This window comes from Tursiops truncatus, chromosome 18 (assembly GCF_011762595.2).
Source record: "Tursiops truncatus isolate mTurTru1 chromosome 18, mTurTru1.mat.Y, whole genome shotgun sequence".
Lineage (NCBI taxonomy): Eukaryota > Metazoa > Chordata > Mammalia > Artiodactyla > Delphinidae > Tursiops > Tursiops truncatus.
This window is the reverse complement of record NC_047051.1, coordinates 4,136,178-4,155,304: the sequence shown is the minus strand read 5'-3', so window position 1 is coordinate 4,155,304 and position 19,127 is coordinate 4,136,178. Positions and strand designations below refer to the sequence as shown.

At 44.1% G+C, this 19,127-nt stretch overlaps 1 protein-coding gene across 10 annotated transcripts in view; it reads right to left on the bottom strand.

Annotated features, from left to right (window-relative positions):
• Positions 1 to 4,397, bottom strand: part of CDK8 (cyclin dependent kinase 8) — a 120,813-nt gene extending 116,416 nt beyond the window's left edge. For 6 of the 10 annotated variants that reach the window (XM_073794985.1, XM_019936865.3, XM_019936866.3 and 3 more), the window contains exon 1: positions 4,255 to 4,389. In XM_073794985.1, the coding sequence (XP_073651086.1) occupies positions 4,255 to 4,382 (128 nt within the window). In that variant the 5' untranslated portion in view covers positions 4,383 to 4,389. Of the gene's footprint in view, positions 1 to 4,254 lie in introns of all 10 variants that reach the window. The other 4 variants (XM_073794984.1, XM_019936867.3, XM_019936868.3 and 1 more) reach the window with 1 other exon arrangement.
• Positions 4,398 to 19,127: the final 14,730 nt, after the last annotated feature.

Sequence of the window (19,127 nt, the reverse complement as noted above, 5' to 3'; positions counted from 1 at the left end):
TCCTCGTGCTAGCCACCAAATGAATGGTTCACAGGATGGGAGCAGCCACATAAATCCCACACCTTAAGATGTAAACAGGAGGGAATGCCACAGTGGTACAAGGCATGTTAGGTAAGGGAGCTGACAAGTCTTTGGAAGCTACTTATTTTCTTTTTGGCAGTTGATGAGAACCCACATTAAAGCATGAGACTAAGAAACATGGATGTGTATTACTGTCTAAAGTAAAATTTTTGTCTTAGTGGTTGCTTACCTGATCTTGCAAAAGTATTTTATATTTTTACTTCCTCAAATTATAATACTAGGAAGGCCCTAAAAATGATCAACTCAAACCCCGTAATTTTAGAAATAAGGAAACAAAGGTCTACAAGGGCAAATGATTTGCCCAAGGTCATACTGGTGATCAGAGGCAGAGTCTGAACTCAAACTCAGTTCTCCAGTCTCCCCAACTTAGAGTTCTTTGCACTACATGAAGAATTTTCACATCCTAACATGCCCTATTAGAGTCTGGTCCTACACACACACACACACACACACACACACACACACACACACACACACACAGACATACACGTATACGTGTGTGTGTGTATACACCACATAGCTACACACTTACTTTTGCAGCACTAGAAAAACTAGGGCTGTTCAGAAACATACTAAAAAAGTATCAGTTAATTGAAAAGACTAGTCCTGTGATAAGGCATTCATGTTTTCTGAATGACCCACTAAAACACCAAATCCCCATGTCTATGTTTATATTTATCTTAATATGAAGCGTAATGGTTAAGAGCCTGGGCTGTGGAGTAAGAGACCAGCCTGTAATCCCCCAATTCCAGCTCTGACATTTAATTAGTCATGTAACCATGGACAAATTTGCTTAACCTTTTAAAACTTCAGTTTCCTCAACTATAAAACTGAAAAAACACAACTGACTTGTATGGTACTTGTGAGGATTCAACAGATGATGGCTGTAAAGGGCTCTGCCCAGATCCTAAGACTTACTCAGTAACTTAGCTATTATTATCATTACCACTGCCTACTAATCTCTGTGCTGTCTACAAAAGTGCCCCAACAAAAGTTTTCTGTATATTTCTCTCTCCCTCTCTCTCTCTCTCTCTCTCTCTCTCTCTCACATTCACACACACACAATCCCAATTATATAGTATCTGTTCTTTTGAACACAGAGTACAGCAGCCTAAGAACCCTATTCAAGAAAAGTCTTTTTGCTTTTCTTATTTGGAAATCAAACTCTTACCCCAAATTAATTTTTAAATTCTACAATGTTCAGTGCCAATAATGAGAATTTAGAATTTAAAAACACAAACTGTTTTCTGGTTCTCACACTTTTCCATTCCTTTAAACAAGATAAGTTTGGTTGCCTAAATTCTGCAAAGAGGAAATGCAATTGACTCAGAAAGAAAATGAATCCCCCTGCTTCCCACTGAGTACCCTTTTGGTGTTCAGACACAAAGGACACTCTCTATCTCATTTATGGTGACAGCGAGAGTGAATTATTCCCAAGATTTACTGTGCATTTATGTTTTAACTCTATTAGAATCTGAAAATAACACAACTATAAAAGGCCCCCTTTCCATGTATATAATCATGCCTCAAATAAAGTGTTCCACCTTCCCCACATTCCTTAAAATGCTGAGTTTACCAAAAGTGCGGTATACTAGCAGGAGAGTATTATTAATACTTAAAATCAAAGAAATGACCTTTCAAGCTGTTTTATTTCCTAAAACAATAATTTAAGCAGCTAACTCCTCTGGTCTAAATTCCATTACTAATTATTCATGTCTATGATGCTCACTGGACAACTGAAAGGATACATTTAGATACCTTCATTTTAATAGCCAAATATATCTAAATGAAATTTATTTCATCTTATTGTAAATCTCAGTATTCTCTTTGAAGGTGTTATTGTCTGGGTTCCTAGAGTTCTCTGAAATTCCAGTTGCAGAATATATAATTTCATTGGAAAGTAAATCAATACTAGAAACAAATTATTTGATCATCATCTTTTTATAAAAGATTAAACAGCCACAAATTTTATTTTACCAGGACTAAAATGCACTAAATTACATTTCACTGACATAAGATCAAAAGAGCTTCATAAATACAATGCTTCATTTTACCAGAGTGAGGTTATAAGAAGCCGAAAAACATTCCCTCTGGAGCACAAAAACTGTTTTAAGTTATTTTAAAACTCTCTTGACATTTCATCCATTTTTTAAAAAACAGTTCTTCCTATATACAAAATCATTAGAGGCTACTGGAAAACGAGCCCAAAGAATTATAAACAAAAAGTTAACTTTTTCCAAAATGCAATGCTACCTACTTTTTGGTTATCATGAATGACAAAGAAGTGTTCATATATTATACATTCAGCTAATTTTAAACTGTATAATTTAATCTTCTAAAATTATTCTTAGCCTAAATTAAAACTTGACCATGAGATATAAAATGTGGTCAAAAGTACCTCTTACTAGTAAACAATATTATAGTTTTTCATAAAATGTAAATTCAAAATTAATAAAATTTGTATGTTTTATTAGCTTAAATTGGTAATTGATGAAAATAGCACTGGTTTTTCTCAGAGAGATTAGAAAGAAATTAAGATCACCAGAATTTTATAAAAAAGATGACAGACTTGTCAAATGCACTACAATGTCTAATCTCATGGGATCAGGGATTTTATGAATATGCCCCAAATTACATAATATTGGGGGACAGGGAGATGGTGTAAGTCCTTTAAAAAATATTGTATGGGAAGTTAACAAGGATAACTTTTTAAATATGTACGTTATTACAGAGTAATACTTCAATGAGAAATATAATTAAACAACAGAGTCAACAACATCTCCAGAAGCTGATTTCTCAAGTGTCACCAGACTATCCATTCTGCTAAAGAGTACTTTTAAAGACATGCAGCACCCACAGTATCAAGTTTTCAAATCCCTACCTTCTGCATATACCAGTACTGCTTTACTGCTGCATGTAAGCACTGAAATGCACATTCCAAATTAATGAGAATTACTATCTTCTTCCTCTTAGAGGCCATTTTAAGTTATTTTAGAAAGATATCTCAGTAAATCTAAGAAAAAATGTTGAATAGGTAGATCCTTCCTTCGCCAGTATTTAGAATACTAAAGTATTTATAAATATGGCTTCCCCCCCAACCCAGGTAACTTCAGCTTTTTGAATGGTTTCATTTTTTTAGTGCTAATATAGTTCTGAACATACCCTCCTGTGTGATTTGGGGGGAAAAAAGCAATTATCTTAAACGTTAAACAGCAGCTAACCAAACTAACAGCGATGTTCAAGTAAACCTACTTTGTTTATAATAAAATCTAAAGATTATATAACAAGCTTTGACGTTCTCTTTCCAGCAGTTTCCTACAGTGTCAAAGGCGATAAAGACAACATCCGTTTTTAGAAGAGGAAAACAGGAGTTAATAAATTATATTTTCTCAACTAAGAAATGCCTTCTCTTTTGTCAATATCACAAGCTATTCACCTAGTGACAAAGGAAAAATGAACACTTCACCTGCCCGTTTCGGAAACTAAATTGGGAGCGTTACCAGTCATAGACTTAATATTTCTCGGGAAGAATATCTGAAGCAAAGAGATTATTGAAAGTTCATTGCCAGCTGCTACATCTGGGAGGAACGGCCTGAACAAGACTCCCCTATTTGTCATCAGCCTTTTTCCTCACCACCCACCCTGCACCAAACCCCCATTGTTCTAGGTAAAACTCACAGCTAATGATATCGAAAGAGTAACTACTACGTTTCTGCGGCAGGTGATCACCAAGAGGAACTCTTCAGAACCACACTGACTTGCTGATTTTTTTCCCCAAAATAAAATCCGAATTTGATCGTAAATCAATCACAAACTGGTGGGGGAAAAGGATCCCAGCTTCCCTTCCAGACTGATGGATGTCAGTCCAGAGGCGGTTCAGGAAAGCCCCAGAAGGTTCCCATAATAAATCGACCCCCCTTAAAGATCATTTAAACTGACGTTTCATAACGAAATTTTAAAGAAATCTGTACCGAAACCCCTGAAAAAAAAAAGTACACAGCTCCCTTGCCCGACGAGCGGCGCCAGGAGAGACAGAGACAGCGGCTCGCCGGGTCTCTTACGGGCCCGGCCCCCTCGGCACCAGCTCCTCCCCGAGCCCGGCCGGCCGGACCCAGGCCGGAGGGAGGCTGCCCACCTGCCCGGCGCCGCCGCCCGCCCGACGCCGACACTCACCCATCCTTCCGCTTGGCTTTGTAGACGTGACCGTAAGTGCCTCGGCCAACTTTGCAGCCCTCGTATTCAAACAGGTCCTCGACCCGCTCCCGCTCGCTGCTCAGCTTCACTTTAAAGTCATAGTCCATTGTCACGGCCTGCGAGGCCGGGGAGCGGGGTCGCGGCGCCGCGGGGCGGGGGTGGGGACCGGGGAGGCTCCGGCAGCCGCGGCCCCCGGGAACCCGCCCGCTCTACGCCCGGCGGCCGCAACGCCGGCCCGGCCGCGGCGGCAGGAGGAGGCCCCGCGAGGGCGCCGGGGACATCCAGGGGGGCGGTGGGGCGGGGGCCGGCCGGGGGGGACGGCGCGGTCCCCGGGCGCAGAAGGGTGAGGGACGAGGGCTGGGGGCGGGGAGCGCGGTCGCTGCCCTTGTCCCCGCGGGCTGCGGGGCGCCGGACCCTGCGCTCCGGCCGCGCGCTCGGCCCCCGCGGCGGGCAGCGGCAGGACGGCGCGGCGGACTGCCCCTCGGGCGCTCGCGCCTCGCCGCGCTCACACACGTTCACACTCACTCACTCGCTCGCTCGCTCTCCCATCCACTCAGACAGAAAGGCAGCGCCGCACAACAGCCGGTACCTCCTCAGAGAGCGGAGGGAGGGGACTCGCGGAACACGGCCGCGCTGTCGCAAAAACGTCGCGAAGCCTCGGGCTGCTCGGCCCTCCCTGCAGCCCGCGCCGTGCCGGCCGGCCGGCCTCCCCCACCGGGACCCGCTCCCCGAGGGCTGCGCGGACAGAGCGCGGTAGCCGCTGCCCAGAGCGGCCGCCACACGCACCACGTGGGGCGTCCCGGCGGCGGCTGGGGCCCCAGACTACAACGCCCAGAATGCACGCGCCGCTGCCGTGGCCGGCCCCCCTACGGCTCCACCCCCCGCGGTGGGGTTTTGGCAGCGTTGCATGATGGGATTCGTAGTCCAAGGGGAGGTGAGTCGTTTCAATCTCTAGGGGAAAAAAAATTTTTTTTTTTTTTACAGCGATGTCTTTAGAGTCTGATTTGGGCTAGAAACTTAACCAAAGAAATTCAAGTGTGAGGGAGGCTAGTTTGTATTAGAATCACATTTTGCGCCACTTCCGAACTCCAGAGTTTAAAGGGCATTATCGTTATCGAAAAAAGTCGAAGTATTGGTCAACAGCTCACAGACTATTATTTGGTGTATTCTTGTCGTTCACAGTCTGATAAGGGCTGCACAAAGATAGCAATGTGTTGACACACATTACAAACATCAGTAAAAGTGAGTCAGCGAGGTGTGGCTACGCTGCTCCTGAAGAGCGCCAGTCTTGTGACAGACGACCATCCCAGTGCGCCCCATCCTTTCAGAGGGGGCGTTATTTTGAGTATGACCTGTGCACCACTGCCCATACGCGCAGCAATTTTTAGCCATGATTACAGCAATTGATCTAAATCCATGGAAACCGTTGATAATTTTGAGGTAGGAAAGGTGTCAGCTGCAGGAGTCCTGATATCTTGATAATAATCCCTCATGTTGTTTTATCCCCCTTATTTAGACGTCTGTTTTTCATTTTTTGATTTTATATTAATTTTGTATTTATATTTATTTTACTTTTCCCAATCGCTATCGTTTCCACGAAAGCTCCCCAGCTCCCAAAGGACATATAATCTCTCCCATTTTTAACCTCCATCACACATTTTTTTCATTTTTCCTGTGGTACTCATCAAATTCTGTTTTGTCTTTTATTTCCTCTCCCTTGCTCGATTATAAATTCCTATAGGAAGTAATATTTGCATCTTCCATAACACCTAGTATCATGGCTTGATTTTGGTGCACAGTAAACATTTGTTGAATTAATGAGTAAGGATGTTTGTGTCCAAAATATCTATATACAAATGATGACCATGATACCATTTTATGAAAAATCCTCAGAAGGGATCTTATACAGATTTCCCTGGAGAAAAGAGTGACTTCACCACTGGTTTAAACAAAGTTGGTTTTCCTAGTACATCAAATACTGTTTAGTGTTTAAGCACACTGACCGGTTAGGTGGGCCTGGGTTTGAATCTTGATGGGCCATTTATTAGCAGTATGTCCCTGGACCCTCAATTCCTTTCTTTGCAAAATGGAGATATAAAAGACCTCAGCTTAGGGTAAGTGCACCAGAAAATTAAGCTTTCATGAATGGGGCGTTATATGTTTCCAGTCAGTGATGTCAGTTGGGTGATTCTCTAGCGGGACTGCTCCTTTGCATAATTACAGAATTCAATTCTTTTTCCTAAATATGATTTTAGAATAGACTTCCTGAAACATATATATTTTGTATTTCTTCAGTGCTGTCTTTTTGTCCAAGTTTTTACTCATAGATCTTGAGAAACCAAACCACCACGCTAGAGAAAAGGTTGTAAGAAGCATGAGACTGGGCTTGCCCCACCTCACCCCTGCACCTGTCTCCCACAGCCCCTGCACACGATATTCCTGAACCCTGAAGGTCTCTGGCTTCTTAAACTGTACTTTTGACTACTGTTTTGACTCTGTCCACCCTGTGGATGAAGATAAGACCTTCCCATGAAGAAACAGAGTGTTTTTTAAAAATAAAAATTGTATGGATTTAAGAGGTACGACGTGATGTTTTGATACACGTATACATAGTGAAATGATTACTATAGTCAAGCTAACTAACAGTGTTCTTACTATGAGTAATCCCGGGACAGGAAAGGACGCCAGCCTAGGACCAGGGAAGAGAATGGCTTGCTTTGCTCTCTGCAGCTATGGTGTGAGTTAGGGGTCTGGACTCCAGGTCGGGGGCACACGGTGGTGTGAGGTAAGCTGGCCCCTTAAAGGAGCATCACGATGGGGAGCAAAGGAAGAGAGAGCCACGAGGGCCCCTTAAAGGGGAGCTTGGCTAATGTGTTAGGAGCAGTACTATCTAATATCCAGCTTGAGGTTTTTCTTTTCTGCGTGGTAATTCCCTTCTGTTATCCCCGAGATACCAGCTGGGTCTTACCTGTGGAGCCTGTGTCCAGGCTTGGAGGAAAGGAAAGGGCAGCAGCCGGAGACTCAATTACGGGAGATAAGAAGTAGCCTGCAGAGCCAAAGCAATGAGCTGTGAAGCCCTTGGGGCACATGCTTGTATTCCAAAAACTTGAGGGAGGGAACCTGGTTTTGGGAAGGATTTCCTGTAGATCGGGGGACCCCAACCCCCAGGCCATGGACTGGAACCCCGTGGCCTGTTAGGAACCAGGGCAGGTGAGCGAAGCTTCATCTGTATTTACAGCCGCTCCCCATCGCTCGCAGTACCACCTGAGCTCCGCCTCCTGTCAGATCAGCAGTGGCTTTAGATTCTCTTAGGAGCGCGAACCCTCCTGTGAACTGCGCATGCGAGGGACCTAGGTTGCCCGCTCCTTATGAGAATTGAACGCCTGATGATCTGAGGTGGAGCTGAGGCGGTGAGGCTAGCGCTGGGGAGCGGCTGCGAATACAGATTCTCATTAGCAGAGAGGTTTGACTGCACAGACACCATAATAAATCAATTGCTTGCAGACTCATATCCGTGAGTGGCAAGTGACAAGCTGCATCTTACGGAGTAGACTGGACATAAGCAACACACTTCAGGTGTCACTGTCTCCCGTCACCCCCAGATGGGACCATCTAGTTGCAGGAAAACAAGCTCAGGGCTCCCACTGATTCTGCATTATGGTGAGTTGGATAATTATTTCATTATATATTACAATGTAATAATAACAGAAATAAAGTGCACAGCTCACCATAATGCACTTGAATCATCCCGAAACCATCCCCACCCCCGTCCGTGGAAAACTTGTCTTTCATGAAACTGGTCTCTGGTGCCAGAAAGGTTGGGGACCCTGCTATAGATCAAAGAATCAGGTTCAGACTTAACTGTTATTTGACTGAATTGAACACATCAGGGACCTAAGAGCTGCTGTTTCAGTTTGATTTTCAGCCTCCGGTCATCCTGATATCATGTCTCTTTGCTCCACGATGACCTCCAGTGACACTGCAGAGTCTGTGACCCTCGTTGGTCCATGTCCCAGACAATGCGCAAATCACGCTCATGCTTCTTTTCTTAAAATGTGGTTCTTTTCATTCTAAATTTAACATCTCCAGTCTAAACATGCCTCTCAGACACCAGCCCCACATTTCCACTGCCTCCTGTTCAGCCTCAGGGGATAATGTGCTGTCATCGCAAACGTAAAATTTCTGAAACTGAACATACCATACCGTGTCCTGAACCTCCCAATTCCCCAGCACAGCGATGCCAGTAGACAGACGTTCTGTTGTTTTCCTGCCAACCCTACGAGCTCAGGCCTTCATTAGCTGCTCAGTGTGCTTCGTGCTCATGCCAAGTATACCTTTGTCCAATCCTCAAAGGCGGGATGCTTCCTCATACCATCTCTGACCTTTGCAGGCCTACCCATCCTCCAAGATACAGCTCAAATGCCTAAGTTAGTCATGCAGCCTTTCCTGGTTCTTACAACTGAATATGAAGTTTCTCTACCGTGAACTCCTACCCCAGCCCTGGCACCATTGCACTTTATTTGTAACTCACATAGAAACATCACAGCTGCCTTGTATTGTAGTCATTTATTTTATGTACTTAAAAAAATATCTTTCCTTTAATAAACACCTTAATGACTGAGTCTGTAACTTATCTTGTGTCTCCCCACAGTGCCCAGGACATAGTTTGCATAATTATTTAGAATTAGAATGTGTTTCACTGGCTTGGTTTCTATAAAGATTGAAATGGACCTTAATAATAATAAAAGGGGGGCAGTCCTTTTAAACCATTTGGCATTTTTCCTCAGTCCTGCCTCTGAACACATACTTTTTGGCAGCATGCAGAAGGATTTGGTGCTTCGTGATATATGAACGTAAGAGAGTCTTACTGGGCCTTCTCAGTGGTGATCACTTGCTGTCTCAACAACTTTTAATTCCGTTTTCTCACTCAGTATCAAAGTGTGATTTAAACGGAAAATATCTACTCTCCCTTCCTGCAGGTAGAATACACATCACCTTTATTATCGAAAAGCACATATTAAGCATCTATATTTGAGTGTAATGTTAGACACAAGAAATAGCAAGTTAAATCAATCAACGCTCTAGTCTTCTATAATTTTTCAAAGAAAATCCTGATGCAGAAAGTTTCTCAACTAACTCTATAAGCATCCAGAATTTAATTCAGACCTTAGAAACAGTCAGAACCAAAAAAACACTTTCAAAAACAACTTCCTTTCTCCCCTTCATCATGTGAGTGTCATTTGTTCTCACAGAGTCATTTGCTCCACATGACTCGACACATGACCACTAACAGTTGCTGAATTTGATTTAAGATGCCTGTCATTAGAGAATAATGGATTCTGCTTCTCAATTCCAGTTCTGAAAATCCCAGGAAGGGCTCTGGACCAACTAGGTTAGGGGCCCATCCTGGACCAGTGAAGTATGGCCACAGAGGCAGGGTCATATAAGAATATGAGAGCGCCTTCATTTGGAGGGATGAGGAAGCAGGGGGTAGGGAGCTCACAGGAGAAGGGAGAAAGCTCGAAGTACCACGAAGAAGTGAAACAGGGCAATGAATGGAAAGTGGGTCCGTGAGGAGATTCCTTAAATTGGGTGGATGGCCAAAGACGCTCTGAGATGAGGCTTCAGCTGAGATCTGAGTGATGAGAAGCAAAACCTGCTAAGGGGAGGGAGCAAAGTGGTCCAGGTGGATGGAGCAGAGGGACAGCAGGTGCAAAGGCCTTGAGCTGGGAGCCAGGGAGCAGAAAGAAGGCCTTGTGTGATAGGAGTGTCATGAGTGAGGGGGGAGGTTGTGTGACGTAAGGACAAAGAGGTGGGCAGGCGCAGGTTATAGAGCCTTCTAACCCACTTCCCCTCTCAGCAGTCAATCTCACCCTTCCTTACATTGCCTGGGAGGGCTCTCAAAGGGCAAAGGTAAAGCGTAAGGTCTCTTGAAGCCTGAGCTCTACAACTGACACAACGTCACTTCTGCCACATTCTGTTGGTGAAAGCAAGACTCAAGACCAGCCCAGATTCAAAGCGTGGGCAAGTAGACTCCACCTCTTGTTAGTAGGAAATGCAGAATATCACCCATGCCTTTCCGTCTCCCCAGGTGCAGATACACATGAATCTGTAGATGTGGTGCAATTAGTTCCCTTGCAGATGGCTTTGGTTTTCTCTCGAAGGTAAAAGAAAAGTTCACCTGCTGTGAATGAGCAGACGGGGTGGAAGGAGAGAAAGCAATGGTTTCATATCTGAAAAGGCTGTGGGTTGAAAACAATCTTTCGGCAGAATCAGAGAGATAGCTGGCAGATCATCGTAGGACTTTCTAGCCAATGTCAAGGGCCCGTTTGCAGGTGCAGCTATGCATTGTATCAATATCCATCTGCCTTGTTGTGAGATTTTCATCACCAGCACTCAACAGCCCAGGTGGAGACCGGGTAAAGACAGATGTGGGATTCATCCGGGGTTAAGGCCCTGCCAGCTGGGTATGATGAAAAGAAGATGAGGGGCGGGGAGTGAGGATTATTGGCAGCAGAGTAGTTAGAATAACAGACCATGACATTAAGCTGGGTAAGGAGGAAAATGAAGACAGGATTTCCCCTCTTACATCCTAATACTAGCTTGAAGTTTTTCATTTAATTTTTTGCAAAGTAATTTTAAAAATAAATACCTACCCTCATTCCTTGCTTCATTAATATCTGTATATGAGGCCAAAATCCTTCCATCAAATACATACTAAATAAAACAGTCAGCTGAAAATGTAATATAACAGGTTAAAAATGATTTCTCCTTTTCTTAGCTGAGGGATTCCCATTCCAGTGACCGGTAAGACCATCCCAAACTGAAAACCTCTCCCATTTGTTGATGATGAATTCTGCTCTCACATTCTATAAGTATCAAAGAAAGTTTACCTCTTTAAATTGATATTCAGTACTATAATCTTGTCCTTTTCTCCTTGAATAAGCATATGACTTTAATTTTCAGTTCAAAATATACTTTGCCACACAACAGCGTAGCAAGTCATCTCTAGAACACCATTTAGGTTTGTGTTCAGTTTTTCAAGGTGTAACATTACTCTGGATTCTCCTCTCATTCCAATATGTTTCACCTTCCAGGTAGCTGGACTATGTTACTCAGACCCAATCACGAGAAAAGCTGAGTCTTTTCTGGCTGGTTTCTGTGCAAAACTGGATCTCCTGTGAGCCACAGAGGTCTCTTTCTACCGAACATAAACACGCTTAGGTCATTTCTGCAACCACCTGATACTTGATACCTGGGGTTATTTGTTTCCGTGCAACTCCATGCCCAGAACCTCTGGGACTTTTTCACCCTTCGTAGCCTTTGCCCCTTACCAGCCAAGGTCAAGTTCCATCAGGTATTGTCCTTTGCTCTGAAACCATACATCCTGTTTAAATTTTAAAATGCTGTTTTATTTACATCATTACTCTGCTCAGAAATCTTCAAGGACCCTGTGTGACCTTTCATCACCTACAGCATAAAGTTCAAACCCCTTCCTCTAATATTCCAGCCTCTGTATTTACTTTAGCCTGACTTATGAAAATACCTTAAGGCAGCTTGCAATAGAAACGTTAGAATTAGATTAATCAGCTCCACATAGCTAAGTTTCCCACAATCTGAGCTCTTCTGTTATCTCTAGTAGGGTTCTAGCCAGTTTCCCCTGTGCTGCTTCCCATCAAATAAAACAGTGGTTCTTGACCTTGGGTGTCCACTGGAAACACCTGGTGAATCACCTTAGCAATTCTGGTGTAATTGACCTGGGCTACAGCTGGGTGTTGGTTTTTTTTTTTTTTTGCGGTACGCGGGCCTCTCACTGTTGTGGCCTCTCCCGTTGCGGAGCACAGGCTCCGGACGCGCAGGCTCAGCGGCCATGGCTCACGGGCCCAGCCGCTCCGCGGCATGTGGGATCTTCCCGGACCGGGGCACGAACCCGTGTTTCCTGCATCGGCAGGCGGACTCTCAACCACTGCACCACCAGGGAAGCCCCTAGTATTGGGATTTTTAAAGCTCCCTGGTGATCCTAATGAGCGTTCAAGGTTGAGAACCGCTACATTAGGACAAGTTTATTGATTCTCCCGGAAACATTCGTCATTCCCCTCCTTCCCTATCCACACTCTCCCTTTCTTCTTTACTTCTCTAAACCCTACCCCCTCTTTGATATCCAACTCAGGTACTGCTGGGATCTTAACTTATCACCCAATGCCAATACATTCCCATAGCAATACCATTTACACTTATTTGGCACTTTGCATATACTTCTTTTTGTGTGTTTATCCTGTCTCTTCAATGGGATTCTAAGGTGTAGAAGGACAGGGCCTGCATTTTATAGCTCTTTTTGTCCCCAGAACCTAACACAATGCCTTTCCAACTAGGTACCATTGTGTGATTTATGGGAGATGGTGATGGTGATGACGATAATGATGATGATGGTGATGATGGTGGTGGTGGTGATGATGATGATGGTGATGATGACAGTGATGGTGATGATGATGGTGATGATGGTGGTGGTGATGATGATGACAGTGATGGTGATGATGATGGAGATGGTGATGATGGTGGTGGTGATGATGATGATGGTGATGGTGGTGGTGACAATGATAATGGAGATGGAGATGGTGATGTTGGTGATGGTGATGATGATGGTGACGGTGGTGGTGACAATGATGATGGAGATGGAGATGGTGATGTTGGTGATGGTGATGGTGATGATGATGAGAGTGTTGATGGTGTAGCAGATGCCAAGTCAATGCTCTGACCATATCCGTTCAGATTTCTTTCTCTCTTTGTAGAGCTACCACCCTTAGGCTACTGGAACGCCTTTTCACACACAAAACTGAAGTTCTGGGAATTAAGCTCACCCCCACCTTAGTGACTGTGAGTGCAAGTATGAATACTCCAGCTCTCATGACCTCTGAGAGGTCACTGGGGTAACCTGCACTGTCTCCTGTGTCCCGCTGAATTTAGGTCCGAACTGGTATTAAAACCCTGACTTAGGCTTCTTTTTTCCCAATTCTACTCCCTCACTCCCTTACTGGTGTTTCCTGGGAACACTTCCTAAATCATTTTCACATGAATCCTTGTCTAAGGTTCTGCTTTTCTGGGGGTAGGAGGGAGCCAACCTAGGACAGATGATAATATAATAGTAATAGCAGCTAATATTTATAGAATATTTTCTACGTGCAAGGCATTAACTCATTTCATCCTCAGAATCAGGTAGGTGCTATGGTTATAGTCATTTTACGGATTAGGAAATTGAGGCATGCAGAGATTAAGTAATTTGCAAAAGGTCACACAGATAACCAAAGAAGGAACTGAAAAAAGAAAAGGATAAACCTACAGGTCAGGCACAGTAGGGGATCAAATAAAATGAAAAATGAATTTCAATCAATTACCACTTAAGCTTTATGGGCAACTTAGAAACTAAACCATCATGTATAATAGTATCAGTTATGGCCTTGGGACCAGCTGCAGCAGCAGGGACTGTAGGTTGGCCCATCACCCTCCTCTTATAAAATTTCCCAGATGTTGTGGCTAATAAGAATTCTGGAGAAACTGTGCTTAGATGGAGTACCTTTATGCAAAAAGCAAGCGATCTGAACATTGCAAAGGTGGAAGACAGCGCCCTGCCCAAACCCACTTATAAGCTAGTGCATCTGTACCCCAGCTGCTGTGAGCATTGGATAACCATTCCAGATGCCACCTTCTCTTGTCCTCCTGCATCGAAGACCTCATCCAGGGGTAATGGGGGTACAAAAAGCTGGCCTTCTTGGATAACACTTGCTGGTGAATTGTGTGGGATCAGCTGAGGCTCATTCTTATTTCCTTGCCTTCCTGGCCAATCCTGCTTCCTTCACTCGCCTTTTCCAGAGAGCACTCCCCTCAGAAAACCACTTGAACAAGAATCCTTGTTTCAGGCTCTGTTTCTAGAGAACCTGACCCATGACAGTCTCTGGCTGAACTGGATAGGTGAGATTGATGAGAATGACATTGGGTACTTTCAACCTCCTTGCTCAACCTCCATTCTTCCCTTCTTCTGGTATGCCATCTTGTATAAAGCCTGGAACACTAAAAATGACGTTACCCAGGCTTTCTTGCAACCACAGCTCTGGATGCAGATTAGGTTCTGCCAGTTAAAAGGGTTCAACAAGATGTGGAAAACTGAGCTGAAGGAGAAGCTGTATTTCTACCCGCTTTGGGCTGTTTTCCTGTTGGTAAGCAAGGCTCTGGAGTGTGAGGATTTTCTGCAGTAGTGATTCAGCGTGGTTACCAGCTTTGACGGTGTTAAGAGATAACCCATGGCTCTGGGAACAGGATTTCTGCTGTTGGCTTCCAGATCGCTGTATTACAGCAGCTGATGCCGGACATTCCTGAAGCCAGGACTCCAGTGGCAACCTCAGAGGTGGTAGCTCTCCTCTGAGGTCGGTCCTGAACGTATGTGGGAGTTGGTCTGAGGCTCAACCCACAGCCCACACTCCTCTGTCCATTGCAATGATTTTGTAGGTACCTAATTCCCTGTAATAAATACCTTTCTGCTTTAAAAATGTAAAGTGATTTTTGCATCCTGCCTTGAATCCTGGCTGATTCAGAGGAAGAATTTTTAGCTGCAAGAATCCCAGTAAAATAACCTAATTAAAGACAGAGAATGGGGCTTCCCTGGTGGCGCAGTGGTTGGGAGTCCGCATGCCGATGCAGGGGATGAGGGTTCGTGCCCCAGTCCAGGAGGATCCCACATGACGCGGAGCGGCTGGGCCCGTGAGCCATGGCCACTGAGCCTGTGCGTCCGGAGCCTGTGCTCCGCAGCGGGAGAGGCCACAGCAGTGAGAGGCCCGCGTACCGCAGAAAAAAAAAAAAAAAACAGAGGATGATGTAAAGGAATAGGAGAATCACACAGACCCATTTGTTGACAAAGTAACAGAGCCCCTAGGGAACTGGCAAGCTCTCTGTTCCTTTTCTAATTACTGTTTACATGCTCATGGCCGCCATCTGAGCGGTCTTAGCCTTTTCGTCTCTATGACCTTTCAGTTCTTTCACTCACAGTTAACCGACAAAATCTCCATGACAGAATTCCAAATTCCCAGAAAATCTGGAACATGTACCTTATCTCAAATAGCCATGGCCAGAGAGGTGGGGTCACATGGTCTAGAGTGGCTCCTTGCAAGCAGCTGGCAGGTTCTCTGAAAGGAAATGATGGACTTCTCTAGAACACAGGTTTAGGAGTTCGACTGCTCCATTTCCCTGGGCACATGCTTCTATCTGGAGGAGTTTCCGATAGAGTAAAACTCTAAGCTGTTGATGTAGGGGGTGCATTAGTTTGCTAGGGCTGCCATAACAAAACACCAAAGACTGAGCGGCTTAAACAACAGAAATTTATTTCTCACTGTTCCGGAGGTTGGAAGTCCAAGATCAAGCTGTCAGCAGGTTTCGTTTCTTCTGAGGCCTCTCTCCTAAGCTTACATATGGCTGCCTCCTTGCTGTGCCTGTACATGTCCTTTCCTCTGTGTACACACATCCCTGGTATCTTTTCACGTATCCAGATTTCCTCTTCGTATAAGGACACTGGTCAGATAGGATTAGAACTCACCCTAATAGCCTCATTTTAACTTAATTAACACTTTAAGGCCCTTTCTCCAAATGAAGTCACATTCTGAGATGGGGGCGGGGTGGGGGGGAGATTAGGGTTTCAGAATATGAGTGGAGGGGCACATTCAACCCATAACAGGGGGTGTCCTTGGAGGTGGTTTTCATATGCAGGAAAAGGCTATTAAGAAATTTCTCTTTAGGAATGGAGCACTGACCCAGGCTGCAATATGGATGGCCCTTTAAAACAGGGCTAAGTGAAAGAAGCCAGGTGTAAAAGGCTGCTCTCGGGCTTCCCTGGTGGCACAGTGGTTGAGAGTCCGCCTGCCGATGCAGGGGCACGGGTTCGTGCCCCGGTCCGGGAAGATCTCATATGCCGTGGAGTGGCTGGGCCCGTGAGCCGTGGCCACTGGGCCTGCGCGTCCAGAGCCTGTGCTCCGCAACGGGAGAGGCCACAACAGTGAGAGGCCCGCGTACCGCAAAAAAAAAAAAAAAAAAGGCTGCTCTTGCATGATTCCATCTATAGGAAATGTCCTATAAGCAAATGCACAGAGACAGAAAGTGTCTTAGTGATTACCAGGGGCTGGGAGTGGGGTGGGAAGGAATGGGATGACTGCTAATGGGTGTGAGATTTCTTTTAGGGGTGATGAAAATATTCCAAAATTAGACTGTGGTGATGACTGCACAACTCTGTGCATATAGTAAAAATCACTGAATTGTACACTTTAAATGGGTGAATTTTATGGTATGTAAATTATAGCTCAATAAAGCTCTTTTAAAAAAATATTTTAAGAGGAAATTAATAAAATACTCTTTGAAAAAATCTTTGCTTTAAACAGTTAATATTCAACTTATCAAATTCCAATTCAATGCCCTACTTAAACCTTAGGCTTTTAAATCTAGTTTATAGCTCTCATTATTCTAGTAATAAGTAAACTTTAACAGTCATTTGGAATTAGATTCTGACAAAATTTAGATCTCATTCACATACTTATTTAATTAATACTTATTTAATTAATCATCTTCAAACAAACATTTTAAACTGTTTATAAATGTAATATTTTTTCATTCATAAGTACTTCAAATGTTGGATTTAATGTCTTCCTGAATCCTTAAATAATAATCTTAAAATTAATCAGAAAACAATATGATGAGCCTAAATTTCTCTTAGCTGTTCTTATACTGTCCACAAACTTATTAAGATTTCAACTTAAGGGAATTCCCTGGTGGTCCAGTGGTTAGAACTCGTGGCTTTCACTGCCGTGGGCCAGGGTTCAATCCCTGGTGGGGGAATTAAGATCCTGCAAGCCAGGCGGCACGGCCAAAAAAAAAAAAAAAAAAAAGATTTAAACATAAAAGTCTAAATCAACATCTCAGTTTGGATTTTAAATTTTAATTACAGCTGTCATTCTAAGAAGCCAAAATCACTTAAACACTATAAGTACATAAAATAGCAAATATACAGAAAATCCTTTTAATGTTATGGTTTTCTTTTATACCTTTTTATTCTTCACTGTAAAAAGTCCTGGAGTTAAAGACGCCTACACACTAAAAAGGCCAGGTAGCATCCCAGTAAACGAGGTTAATTAGACCAAAGATTTTGGCAGGTTATGAGAGCTGGAAATACAGATATCCAGAATGATCCACCTCTCTGTCCCAATTATCATATGTAGAACCCTTTTATAGTCACTTTGTCTTGGGCTACAAAATTGAAGCAAGGTATTGGATTAAAGTTCCATACATTACCTGACTATCTATCCACAGAAATCTGCAGCCTGCCACCAGGTAAATCACTTGATGAGACTTTGTATATTTTGACTCTTAGGATATATACATGTCTTTTCGGTTTAACGTTTTAAAGTATTTGCACTTGATGGCGTATTACACTCATTACAACCCGTACAGGTATTTAAAATGATTTCTGCTTGAATTTTGGATATCTCACGTGTGATTTTCTCAGACGTGTACTCGGAATTCCTGAGGTCATTGTACTAACATGCATTAATCCTGTTTGTAACAAGTTTGCATGTTTCTCTGCTCATCCTTGCAGTTGGCTGAGGGGCATTTTGTGCCAGGTGCCATGCTGAGCTCTGGGACTCTAAAAATGAATAAATCCATTTGTTTGAACTGAAGGAGTTTGGACTCTTAGATGGGAGAGGACTATAATTGAACAGAAAATCATTGTAGGTACTCGTTCAGTGGCTGTCTTTTTCCATTCAAAAGGAGGGCACGGGCCTGGTTTGTCTTATCTTCTGCTGTTAGCATGAGCACCTAATTCCTAGTGGCACCCAGTAAATATTTGTTAAATGAGTAAGTGCTAAAATAATTATACAGAGGAAGCTAAGAGAGCCACCGTACTAGGGACATGGGCCTAGTTTTATGCGTGGCTGGACGATGGGGTTAGAGTGCCACTTCAGAGGTATCAGAAAAAAAATCCCTTGACCATGAGATATGAAATGAGTCCTGGGAGATAAAGGAAATTAGGTAAAAGTGGGGTTGGGGGTTGCTTAATTGAACTTCAAGTAGTTCCAGAATGCCAAGAAGCACCCAGTCTGTAGTGGTATACAGCAGAGATATCGTGATGGGCCTTGAAGACTGCATCGTTTATATATTTCCATTTTCGTATCTATAACAATATGCCGATTTAAAAAAAATCTTGTCCCTTCTACTCGTACTACACTGGTAGCTCATGGATGCTAAAGTTTGTTACCCAGGCGCTAAGCATGAGAGCCGGGATAGATTAGCTCCTCCAAAGTTAAGGCAGGAATGAATGAACGAATGAATGAATGAACGAACGAACGAATGAAGAATCACAGCACGGTGAGCACGGTGCAATGATTAAATCTTCTAGAGGGTAGGGAAGTCGGGGAGCCTATACCAGGCTGGGCAGGGACTCAGTCAAGGTCGTAACTAGTGGTGAGGCGAGTTTGGTAAGCGTCACATCTCAGAAATAAAACCAGAGACACGACTGTGGGGAGGGGTTGTGGGTTCAAAGTGCATTCCTAGCGGGAATTCACTTTTTTCACTGAAACCCGAGTAGAGGCACTCGAGAATTGATTAGGGTTTGTAACTTCCGATTGGCAATAAGGGAAAGCGCCTGGGTGGTGAGCTACGTGGTACCCAGGCAGTCAAGGGACAAGAACAGACCGCTGGGTTGCACTCCAGCCCAAGTCGTCCTTGGGCCGCCGCACTCCGGCTGGAGAGGCGTCCACGTGACATCAGCGCTGGCGCGAGCGCCGAAACCCGGAACGCGGCACGCGGCATCCGGGATCCCG